The following is a 12,768-nucleotide window of genomic DNA, read 5'->3' as shown; positions in this document are numbered from 1 at the left end:
TATTGGCAGTCATTTGCAGAGTTGAATAGAGGCCAGCAGGGAACAATAAATATAAATAATAATAAAAATCGAGAGAAGGAACAAATCCAAAACGGATTGATGAATGTTGAACTATACTGACACTGAGCTGATTGAGCTGATGACGTGCAGGTGTGTAAGAGGGGCACCTGTTAGCACAGCAGGTGTAGCTGATGACTCATCACAGACATCTGTCTGCACTCTCTGGCGCCGGACAAAAACCCTCTCCTCTTCCATTCCCACAGGTGACGAAAGATGAAGTGAACACTGAGCTTATCATCCACGCGCACAAAATAGCACGCTCGCTATCTCAAACTGAAAAAAACAAAAATCCACCACCGGGTCTGCGCAACCTCGCCAGTTTCCGCAAGTGGTCAAGGCCTCAAGCCAAAACTCAGGTCTCATTTACAGTCAGTGGCATGTGTTCCACTGTCCACTGACGTGTGAGATAAAGAGGAAGTTGTTCCCGGGTCAAAGCTGGCAGGAGCGATTGCTAGTGAGTCATGCTTTGGGTTAGATGCAGTGCAGCCTGCGACAAATTATAATTCAGTAAAATGTATCCTGCCTATTGTCTGATAGTGCCACCGGCAAGGTAAACTTACTACAAAACACAACATGTGTTTGTTTTGGCGCAATAATTCACACTCGCGAATGGCCAGGTCATGTCGTCGTTCATTCACTGGTGCTTGTTTAAAGGAAGCCAACTATTACATCTAATCTACTTTCAGTAGAAAGGCTCCCACAGACTGCATGATTTTTGCGATCTTATAAAATCTTTGAATGCCACACTGTGCGTCATAGATCCTCATACATTCTGGTGAGACATCAAGATTTATGTTGGCAGAATATGCAATGACCATGAACTAAATTGCAGGCTACAATGTGCATTAATATGCTTTGTCTTCAGCACAATAAATCTACTCTCCAACAAAGAATATGAAAACTCAGGTTTCTAAGTATTTTTTATAATTGCATTCATGTGTGCAGGAAAAGAAAAGAGGAAAAGGAGAATTTGGACTCTGTCCTGCCTTGGCAAAAGAACCAAACTTGGCTTGTCTGTTTCACTGAGAGAGTTGGAGGTATGTAGTTATTCACTTCTAGCAATTGGCATTCACGCTACCAGCGTTCAACAATAGCGTAACGGTTACTGATATTTATCAGCACCTAACAGTCACTACAAGTATAACAATTATGTACTTGAGAGGACTATTGAAATATCTATATATTTATCTATGTCGACTGGCAGTGAAAATTCAGTTGGTTTGGTTCCTTTACCTAATATCCTGCTACCAAACCGCGTGTTTGTTTAATGAAGAAAAGAGACAAGGAAAATCTTAATGACTTTTAGTGCAAAGAAGAACAAGACATTTGTTACAGAGATCTGATGGAGAGATCTCTGGAGTCGAGTCCTGGCCGTCGCCGTAGTCAGACTGACAACTTTCTCCCAAGAAAGTCCTTAAATGCAAAGACAAACAATCTGACTCCTAATTTGAATGTCTTCTCAAGTGTCGTCCTCTGATTGGATGTCCATTCTTCCTCCTTCAGTTGCTGGGTGTTAATGTCATTGTTTGTGAGTCAGGAAGCATGTCCTTATTTGGCCGTGAGCCAAATGGTCCATCCTTCCTTCCGGTGTGACCTGTTGAAACCATTTTGCGGGAAGACAAGCTCAGGTCACAAAATTCCCATCCCTGTGACTGTATGGCTCGCAAACTTTATGAGGGTGGCAAAGGCAGTTCCTTCAGCTGACCACTCTCTGGTCACCCCAGGTCACTGTTCTTAATGAGTTACACAGTCTTTGGTCACAAGGTTTTCAACACCCCCAGTGCACTGATCATGATCATCAAATATACACCAAAGCACTACATATAGCAACATTCAATACATTTATACATTCAACTCAATGTAATAATTCCAACATATAAATGTAATGTTACAAATATAATAGCACAATATGCAATGATGCATGATGTTAAATGTCTGATTACATTTCCTACTGTATTTCTATTGGTTGCTCAGTAGTTGTTGGTTGTGAGGTTGTCACAGGTCATCGTAGATACTGACAGAATCTTTTTGCAAGACTGTGACGACGGCCACCCTTGAATTGGTCTCACTGTACGATGATTGCACGATGTCTTTCTTCTCAGACGGCCAAAAATCTGTGTGTAGCTGCCTGAAGCAAAGGGATCAGTTCCTCAGTTTTACTTTACTTTTTACTTCCTTTTGTCCTGGAATTGATGGTCTGTCCAATTTTGCATCCTCCACCCACAAAACAATTAAAAATAATAATACAAATTATTACTGCCTATACACCACTGGGTCCAATTGTTACTGTCTTCCATGGTGCTTTCTGCTTATCCCTGCACTCTGTTTGTTTGCACTCTTGTGTTGCTCTCTTTTCAAACACTCTGGAAGGACCCTCAGCCCAAGTGTCCTCCTTGAGCTGCAGCAAGAACTGTCAGAATGATGGCACAACGGCGAGAGCGAAGCAAAGGTGGAAAACAGCCGGCAAAGGAGAAGGAGGAGAAATCAACCAGAGCACCTGTGGACAAACATTACATAACTACATAACATAACTTACATAACTGAGGCTTTGAGGAAAAGCAGTGCACCGTGGAGGAGCTGTCACTGGGATAAACACACACACAAAAACACACACACGCACACACACAAACACTCACATTGGCATAAGATATTGGCACAGTTTTGGCCGCTCTGAGTTGTTTCAACATAAAAGAGCCAAGCACTCTCTTGACTTTTCTCACGCACATTTAAAAAAACACCACGATTTCACTTCAAATATCTTCACGTTTTCTTTATTTGGTGCCGATGAAAAAGTGTTGGACCGTGAGCTTCAGCGTTTACATTCTTTTTCAGCCGGTCTGTTCCCCATTATCCTCCTCGTGGGGCGAGGAAAAAAAAGAGTCTCATTTAAGCTTTACAGATGCATGTGTGATGTTGTGCAGGTTGCCCATATTTAGGAAGAGGGATTGTGGCGCTGGCTCTTCCACGGCGGCATGCAAAACACTTGACGTCTTTTATGGTGCATGGAGCAGCGTTTTGGTTTGATTCTGCTTTATTATATACATGTATATACTCTATATACTTACACATGAGGCGTTTTTGCGCATCTGACACAAAGGCGGACGACAAGTTGACAGAATGTGTGTCTGTCCGCACTGACTTTGCTGCTCCTCTGGCAGGGAACTCCGGGTCAGCCCAGGTCCTGGCAGTACCGTGCGCTCTCTGACTATAAACTCACTGTGATCACAAAATACACTTGGCAGTGGTCTCTTTGTCAAGAAGTCTCTCTCTCCCTCTCTCTCTCACACACGCACACCTGTTGTGTGATGTTTCTGTTTGTTGTCTGTCATTTTCTGCACAGCAAATGCATGTTTCATGTACTTGCAAACAAGCAGGCAGCTGTTAAGTTGGCCCCCAGGCTCAGATATTTTTGGGACTCGACTGTGTTTGCGCGCTAACGGGGGTGTGTTTGCAGCCGGCCATTCAGTCTGGATATCGCAAGTCACCTCAACCATCTCAATAAGTGCTTGCTGACAAAATAAAATGAGGCATAGCAGCAATGGTGGCTGACTTGGTTGAAAACAGAGCGGCTCCAACACAAGACTTCATTGTGTGACTGTATTTGGTGAAAACCTGCAAAGGTGCGGACGACGGCTAGAACTTTAATCACGTTAATCACCGTCTTCCAGCAAACACAGTGGAAATGTTTTCCGAATGACACTCAGTTGTGTAAAAGGTTCTATCAAAATGAAGCCTCAGCAATGAATGAGCCTTTGGATCCGAAGACTTTTGTAGAAGGTACTACTTTTAACGTTTCAAAGTGTTTTTTGTTATCAACGCTTTCTAAATGTTAAAATTCTAAGTTAAAACTATGTTGGTATGTTCCATGGAAACTTGCAGTAACAACACACAGAAAGACACTGTGCAAGACTGAAAAGCCGTCTGCACCTCTGTGAGTGTGTGTGTGTGTGTGTGTGTTTGTTTGTAATGAGGTAATTTAGCTGATTGTACTTTTTCTGCAGCAGTTGATACCGTGGCTGCTGTGACCACTCGCACCTGTCAGTATACATTATATCTTTCTCTTCCACCACAGACACACACACACAGACAGACAGACACTGTGACACACTCCTGTACACTAACTAAATGAATGAAATAAGCATATTATATCCTTTATAGTCTGACCTTTGTGGAAAATACTGAAACATGGTTCACATGACAGCACTGAGACAAAAAAAAGCTGTTTGAGGTAAAAGTTTGACGAATTGCAGGAGGTGCGGGCTTTTCCTTTTTTATTTATTTATTTTTTGAAGGCGTGATAATAGTGAATGCCATGCTTGTTCAACACACAGGCGGCTCTTCGTCTGTCTGGCTGCTTCTTTTGGCCTCTTGATGAATCACTGATTCCATTACTGGGCGTCAGACAAGTTTGCAGCGAAGCAGCCGGCAGCTTTCCAAGGAGCAGTGCGTTAGTCGACGAGCTAACGAGCTTAGTCAGCACTTCTGTTCCACAAGAAACACTCACACACGCATACAGAGACGCATGCCAGAGATTCAGGGGATTAATTTTTCCGTCTTTATTATTTCGTTAAGAAATGTTCTGGACATCTCCGTCAATAAATATTTACATTTCAAGATAACATTCACGTCAGCCCTGGCAGAGGTAGAAAACAAAGCACGTTCCTAAGGAAGAGGCAAATGAAATGAAGCGTTTCTATTTGCGACGAGACCCGCATACGTGCAAACACGACACGGCACAGCACGGCACAGGTATGACACAAATCACATTCTCACTTTACATGGATCTCAGGTTTCAATGCGACTAAAACTGTGTTTGAATTAGAATCAAAACCACTACAGGCGTCTTTATTAGAGGCCCAGGTTGTAATGTTTAAAGGGATCTGCTGACTTGACCTGGAATAGCAAACGTGTTGTGTAATTCCTTGTTCATTACCAACAATAGCTACACAAGGCTACACTTATTGTGCCACAAGGAATCTGAAGCAGCTCAGGAGCAGAGAAAATGTCTTCCTTGTTTCACTCTGACGTCACAGCTCTCATACAAAAGACGTGAGATCAAGGGGGACACCAGACATTGGAGGTTTGCGTCAGGATGTCCTTCCCGTGATGGAACTTGGTAACGAGAGAAAAATGTTTGCTGGAGTAACCTGCTTTCTGTTGGACGGGTCAAGACAGCGTCTTATGTTTTGATGGCTGCCACAGCCTGCAGAATAATAAATATATAAGCATTCCTTTGTTTGCAGGGTGCTCTGTCACCACTAGGGGCTGCTAAATCTGACACACTAGGCTTTTAAAGATACAGATAAATTAATAAAAAACAGACAACACAAAGCCATGTTCACGTTAGAGGTAATCCAAGGATCACACAATAAAATTCTTAAATTCCTATGAAGTCAGTTTCAAGCACTAATAATAATTATCAATCAAAATTGCATCACAATGGAACATTACATGGAGTGCGTACTGAATTTACACTAAGACAACATCATTTAGAGCACAAATTGTTGGCTATATGTGCATGTGAAGGCAGGAACGACTTAACAACGTTGAGGCAGTCAACCTGGATTCTCTGTTCTCTCTGAACGAAAAACAATATCCTCCCGCTCTAGACGACCGAGAGCCTTACCCAAAGAGGTGAAACACGGAAAAGACTGGGCGTATCTTAAAATGTCGGCAGCAAAGGAGGGAAAATATTTCCAGTGAATATGTGATGACAGAGGGAGAAAGAAAGAGCACTTAGGACAGCCTCTGGGCTTCAGCTGCAGATGTTTTTCTCATATCTGCATGTACATCGCAAAAATGCTTTTTGGACCAAGTACAAGAAATTAATGAAAAACAGGCTGAGACTGTTGATAGGAGCATTGCTATATGTATATATATATACATATGTATATGCAGGTTTGTATGTATGCTACACATGGCATCGTTATTCCTTATATAGCCTCCAAGGCCCAGTGTGTGATACTTAATGGTCTCTATTACAATGAAATAGAGATGTATTTTTGATGTGTATTCCACTAAGGAACGTATCAACAATCAACCAGAAGGTGGATCCACTCTGGGCTTCCCTATTTGTACGCTGACATCACAGCTGGTATGAGAAACGAGTGATAGAAGAGAGACATCAGGAAATTGGAACAGGAACTGCAATATGCTTCTGACCACTAGGTGCAACTAAGTTTTACACATTGGGCTTTTGAAATGTATAACAAAAAAATTATTTAATGCAGGGTTGCCAGGTCACACGTAATGTTGTGACATCAGTGAGACCATTTAGTTTACACCATGCCATGGTTTATTTGTCTTGTCTTGTCTTGCTCTGGAGGTTTATGTTCTTTTTGAGAAAAATGAATTTTCCTATTTGTAACCTGACAAGTGTGTGACCAGCAGCTAATTTTCCTGCCAATATTTTTTCAAAAAAAAAAAAATAATTTCAGGACTTCTGGTGATCTGTTTTCCTGTCTCACTGATTGTGCTGCCTCTACATTATTTGTAAATTAATGACTAAAGACATTTGTTATTATGGACTTATAGCTTAATGATTAATTTAGAAGTGTCTGTTTTTTTCTCTCAATAACAGAGTCCTTATTTCAGTCTTACTACGTCAGTGAAACTCATAAAGTGCGTCACTTTGCCAATGTTTTCAGTCGTTTAAGAAACACTTCACCCAAAATGAAAATTTCAGCCATTTGTATAAGGTGTTGTTGTTGGTGGAGTCTGTGGTTCATGGAATTTATTCCCCTCTGTGTGAAAACCCAGAATTATTGAGGATGATTGATGATACTTATGTCAATGTCATAACAACCTCCTCCAGCAACAGGGCTGTGTTTGGCCAGTGGGTGAAATGTCAATTTTGGGTGAACAATTAAGTGATCACAATGAGCATTTTTTTTGCTTCTGTGCATCAACAACTCAGGTGCCTGCGACACAGAGTGTATTTATACATCTGCCTGTCTTGCTGTCGTTACCATCAGCGACAAAAAATCCTGACAAGCTGCTACTTCATGCTGCAGGTGGCCAGGGACTGGAGTAGTTTTAAACCAAAAGTACAGCGAACATTTCCAGCAAACATTGGTCATGCGGTGGAAGACAAAGCTTCCCCACTGCTGCCGCTGGTGGAGCCGCTGGCCTGCGGGCCTCCCAGGGAACCCGGTGCCACCTCTACGGCCTGCTCACAGCAGGACGGTGGAGGAGAGAGAGTGAGCGAGCTGCCTCTGATGGAGCTCTCAAAGCTGTCCCTCCACTCTGACTGGACCCGCAGTCCCCGCACGCCGTTCAGCTCCGACTTCCCCTTTGTCCTGCACGGAGGCTCGGAGGGCCCCTGCCTCTCCCGGCACTGAACCCACTGTCTCCTGCCTTTACCCCTCAGGCAGAGTATCTCCTGGAAGGCGTGCCTGAAATCCGGGCTCCGGCAGTATATCAGCGGGTTGAAGGCCGAGTTGGAGTATCCCAGCCAGTTGAGGATTCGAAAGAGCAGTCCGATGTCTCCCAAGTCGAGAAAAGTCACGAGGATGTTGAGGATGAAGAAGGGCAGCCAACACAGCGTGAAGGTCCCCATGATGATTCCCAGAGTTTTCACCGCCTTGTGCTCCTTCAGGGAGAACTTGAGACGCTTTGCGGCGGAATGTTTTCCTTCCCCCTTTTCCGTCTTCACTCTGCTCTCTCCTGAGTTCTCCTCCCTTCCGGTGTCCGGACCTCCCCATCGCTGCATGCTCATCCTGTCCTCCCCTGCTTCGGTCCCCGCCCTCAATTGATTCATGGCTGGACTGTCGCCGGGTTTGGTCCGCTGCGCCGTGAGGTGCAAGTTGTGCAAGTGCCTCTCCCTGCCTCGGATCTTCTCCAGCTGCCTCTGAGCCTCCTGGAAGACGCGGCTGTACAGGAAGATCATCACCACCAGCGGCACGTAGAAGGAAACGATGGACGACGACACGGCGTACGGCGCGTTGGTGTTGAAGTCGCAGCAGTACTGGTCTTCCAGGCACCGCAGGGCTTCCTGGTCGTGAGACACCCACAGTTTGAGATGGATGGGCAGGAAGGAGATGAGGGAGGCAACGGCCCAGACTCCCAGCACCACTGCAAAGGCCCGGCCTCTGACCAGCAAAAGAACACAGTAGTCGAGTTAGTTAATGAAATGTCAGGCAGACTTGTACACTAGGCTTTACGGAGGTTGTGCTAGTCGCTATGATGTTTTATAATGGCTCAAACTGCTCCCCCAACACCCAGAATACACCCAAAACAGACAATGAGTCTGCTCCTGTCTTGTCCTACCTAGTACCTAAACCATTCCCAGAGTTTGGCCAAGACTGTACCATGAATTTGTACTTTGTCCAGAATGTTTCACCTCATAAATCCTGATAGGATGCTTCAAAGTCAAATCATTGGCAAAATAAATGCTATATATGTCAAATTCAGCCCCACCCCAAAATGTGAACACATTTGATTCATATGTTGTGTTTTGTATTTTTCTTAACAGCAAATGAAAAACACCTGGAACTTGTCAAGACAGTTTTCAGCATTATCAGCACTTGTTGTTTTTCCGACATATCCTGCATTTACTCATCCAGATACATTCCATTTACCGACCTATTGCTGAAATGACATGGAGAAATCAAGCTTCCAATCTACAGCACGTCTGCTTTGACTGGACTATGAAACCAAACTGTGGGCACCTGGTGAGCAGCGTGGGGTACCGCAGCGGCGAGGTGATGGCCAGGTAACGGTCCACGGCGATCACGCACAACGTCTCTATGCTCGCCGTCACGCACAGCACGTCGGTCGCCGTCCAGAATTCGCACATGAAGTTTCCGAACTGCCAGACTCCCAGCAGGATGTAGCTGGATCCAAAGGGCACCACCACCAGGCCCATGATGAGGTCGGCGATGGCCAGCGAGGCGATGAAGAGGTTGGTGATGGTCTGCAGCCGCTGGAAGCGCAGGATGGCCGTGATGACCAGCACATTGCCTGTTGCCAATGGAGACGTTTGGGCATCACAAAACACGCAATGAAATTTTGACCAACGGCAAAATGTTCCAAACTCACCAAAAACAATGGCCAGAACCAGTAGAGACATTGCGATGCCCAGGACCACGAGCTGTGCATCGCTGTACTCTAATGACCTTTCCCGCAAGCTGGTGAAGAGGGTGGAGTTGCTGTCCCCCGACTGGTTAACTAGCATGGAGACGGCGGTTGTAGGGTCCATGACCTATTGTGAAGGAATCAAATTCCCATCAGAGAACCATTCACAATACGTTACTTTTCACCTAATAACGTTGAGAGCAAGTCATAGAGATGTGACCTTGGATGTGAGGGAGCGACGCTAACACGTTCTTGCTGTCCATTTGAGCAGTAAGGCTGTAACACTAAGCAAACGACCAAAGATTGAACGCTGCTTTGGAGACACAGCTTTTTGAGCTCTGGTTAGGATGAAACATGTTGCCACACCCTCACTATTCACACAGCAGCTCGGATCAGGAAGACCTTCTGTTCTTCTGTGACTGTCCGAGGTGGTAGAAGGTTTAAGTTGAGGCAACTGGACTAGGTTTTCTTGAGGGCGTCTTCAAGATAGAAAAACCAGTCCAGTTGCACTAACTTAAACCTTCTACACTAAGATGACATGGACAACTGAGAATCTTCACAGCCACTAGGCAGGTTGTCAGTTCCGCTATCAGCCGACTCCTCAGCCCTGCTCCTTTCACCTTCTGTCCTTCATTTTTTCCCTCCCATCCACCGTCCTCATTTTTAAACACTACCCTTCTTTCCTGCTGGCTCTTTCTGTCCATCATCTCCATCTTTCACTGCACCAGCATATCCGCGCCCAACCCCCGTCTCCACCAGGCCCCAGGATGTCAGCATCCCACTGTCTGCACTCCAGAGGGATTCTCTGTTGCTCTGCCAAAAGCACTCAGACCCTTTTTTAAAAGTCACGCCATCGAGTCCACGCGCCAAAGTTCTTTCTGTCCTGTCACAATTACTTCATCTGCACGAACAGACAAACTCTCTATTCAGCGTTATTTCCTCAGCTTAACTGTTGCATATCGGTGGGCTGGAAAAACTGAACTGAATTGATGAAAATCACTTTGGTTCCCTCACTGACTGATTTCATACTTGTAATCAAAAGCCAATTTTTTTTTGCGAGTGCAATGTATGTCCTTGTCTCTATTCCGGCCACTCCACAGGTGTGGTTGGGTGTTGGGAGCCCATTGGGGCTGGAGGAATGCTGCGTGTGCTGAAAAGAAGCACATATGTTTTACTTAAATGCAGAGAAGCACATGCCTGAAGTGGATCAAAAGCACTCATTTGTAATATTCACTTCAGTTGATGTGATTCTCCTGTGCTTTGACAGGAGACACCCCAAGGATTCTTCTTCACTGTCCACCCTGTTGGCTCACAGAGTGTGTTTTAATACTATTCATTCATGCAGCAGCAGTAGTCTTAGTAGCTTAACTCTGTCTAATCTCTATTTGCTAGTTTAGCGCTTACAGTTGCAGGGGGAACGGCATGTGCGGCTTACTTTCTTAAACACATTTTTGGCCCGCTCCCGAGCTTGTTTGGTTAACTGGACCCACCGCATGCGTTTGCACTTGGATTAATATGTATGGTGGCATCGGCCCAATCCAATCTGAGCACTCCTGACGCAGCTTGATGCCAGTTACCAAGAGAGACACCAAATATTCCCGAGTGTTTACACGCTGCCTGGTGGTCAATGCGCAAAGTGTTGGATATTGGGATGAATGTCAAGTCGCTGGGCGGGTCGGCAGACCGTTATTTATCTTATGACAATCATTTCACAGGTGGAAGGACTTGCTGCAGGTTCTCAAACAAAGGTGGCAGTGTGTTGTTGTTTTTTTGCAGGGCCTTTAGTAATGTGGCATGTAATTATAGGCGTCCCAGACTCAACCCTTGCTATGTTTAGAGAACGCAGAGTGCTGGGAGTGGTGGCAAAACGATGGATCACTGGCAACATTTGTCATTCAAAATGAATTCCGTTTGTCACTGAAAAAAGGAAGTACTCAGTGTTCATGTTTGAGAAATGCCTGTGACTTCCTGAAGGTTAAACCTTGGCTAGTTTCCTTTTTTTTTGTCAAAGGATGGATGTTAAAACTGCTTTGCTCCATGAAGCGCCAAATGGTTTGAGGACAAAACGCTCAGATTGAGTGAACAGCCACAACTCCACAGGGATTGGTCCCAATCAGTGGGAACAGCCCTCAGGTCATTGTATTCACTTGATTTCAATTTTGTTTGTTCCTCACTCTGTCTTCTCACTCTTCTCCAGGGCACACTGAATTGCCCTGCGCTGCATTTTGGACACATTTGCAAATTGACTTGCCCTTTCAACCTTTACACAGAACCATTAGTTATTGGTGTCGCGTTAACCCCGCCCACCCATCGGATCAATACTGCAGCCGGCTATCTCCGCTAATGCCCAGTCGAGCTTGAAAGCCCGCAGAAAAGGTTTTACACTGGCCGCCCTCCCCCTAGCTGAGCTGCGTAAACAGACAGGCGCGTGCACACAAAGAGCCGAGGCCTCCTCTTCAAGACCTTTACAAACATCAAAGATTTGTAACGACACCCTAATTCCCTCCAATTCCTGAACCAAGGACGACCAACGAGTCTGAGAACTTAAAAACGCAGGAACTCCACAGAAAGCACCATACATTGAAGAATGCATGGTGCGTCTCACAAACACACACACATACACACACACACGCACACACACCCGACTCAGTCGAATAAACGTACGACTGCCCACCAAACTGGCGCATTACTGGCCCATAAAACATTTCAATGAGCTGATAAAGTCGACCACAGCAGCCCGAAATCTGATTTGTCTCTTTTGGGGACTTGGGGTCATGTCAGAGGCACCTTGGTGAACAAAAAACCTGAATGATTTTACGACAGGGTCACCAAGTTTTAGCAGCTGCCACATGTACAAAGCTCAATGAAACTATCCAAACCCTGCCAGAAACGTACTGTTGAACGAGTACAGTCACATTTTAACTGTATTTCTGCCTCCAAATCATCCTAATGACTTCACATTTCTGGAACCGCGTGGCACTTTATTACTTTATTACAGTAGGATTACGTTATTCAATGCACAGCATGCATTTGCAACAACAGAGCACGCATGCAACTTCAATGTTTCCATATGTCTCCCACCTCCAGTGTCCGACTTCCCCTCTGCGGTCCAGAAATGAGGTAATCCAGCCGGCTTTTACATCCACAGCACAGTGTATCATTATAAAGTGTTTGTGAGCAGCACTTTTCTGGTTTCTTCCCTCTGCTTCTTCTTCTTCTTCTTCTTCTTCTTCTTCTTCTTCTGAGTTATGAACGTGTGGTTTGGCGTGGGACACGCGCACACACTCTGTCTGCTTACTGCTCTCCTGCACCAGCACATGGGTAAACATGCACAAACACATGCACACACACACACACACACCCTCTCTCTTCCCCCTCTCTCTCTCTTGATCAGCCCTTCGTCGCACTTGCCCTTTTGGAGCAGCTGAGTCTGTCACTCTGTTTTAAGAACAAGCCTCTGTGACGTTGCAGCAGGCCGGCAGCCAATCAGAGGGCGAGGAGCGGCTTTCGATGAATATCAAATGTCTGCAGAGCATGGCCTGCCATAAAGCACCTCTGGGAAACATTTGGCTTTCTGTTTCTTTCTCTTTTTTCCAGTCCTTTAGCTCCACCCACATCCAGATCTCACATTGG

General features: G+C 45.2%; 1 protein-coding gene across 1 annotated transcript; it reads right to left on the bottom strand.

Annotated features, from left to right (window-relative positions):
- Window positions 1-4,592: 4,592 nt before the first annotated feature.
- adrb2b (adrenoceptor beta 2, surface b) lies at window positions 4,593-12,530 on the bottom strand. Its single transcript, XM_076031800.1, has 4 exons — window positions 12,217-12,530; window positions 9,100-9,262; window positions 8,730-9,021; window positions 4,593-8,150 (listed from the first exon to the last, which is right to left on the bottom strand). The coding sequence occupies exons 2-4, from the start codon at window positions 9,257-9,259 to the stop codon at window positions 7,136-7,138; spliced, it is 1,467 nt and encodes a 488-aa protein (XP_075887915.1). The 5' UTR covers window positions 9,260-9,262; window positions 12,217-12,530; the 3' UTR covers window positions 4,593-7,135.
- Window positions 12,531-12,768: the final 238 nt, after the last annotated feature.

This window comes from Nelusetta ayraudi, unplaced genomic scaffold, assembly GCF_046127955.1.
Source record: "Nelusetta ayraudi isolate G7.1 ecotype Tasmania unplaced genomic scaffold, CSIRO-AGI_Nayr_v1 ptg000033l, whole genome shotgun sequence".
In the NCBI taxonomy this organism is placed as follows: Eukaryota; Metazoa; Chordata; class Actinopteri; order Tetraodontiformes; family Monacanthidae; genus Nelusetta; species Nelusetta ayraudi.
This window is presented reverse-complemented; position numbering and strand designations above follow the sequence as displayed.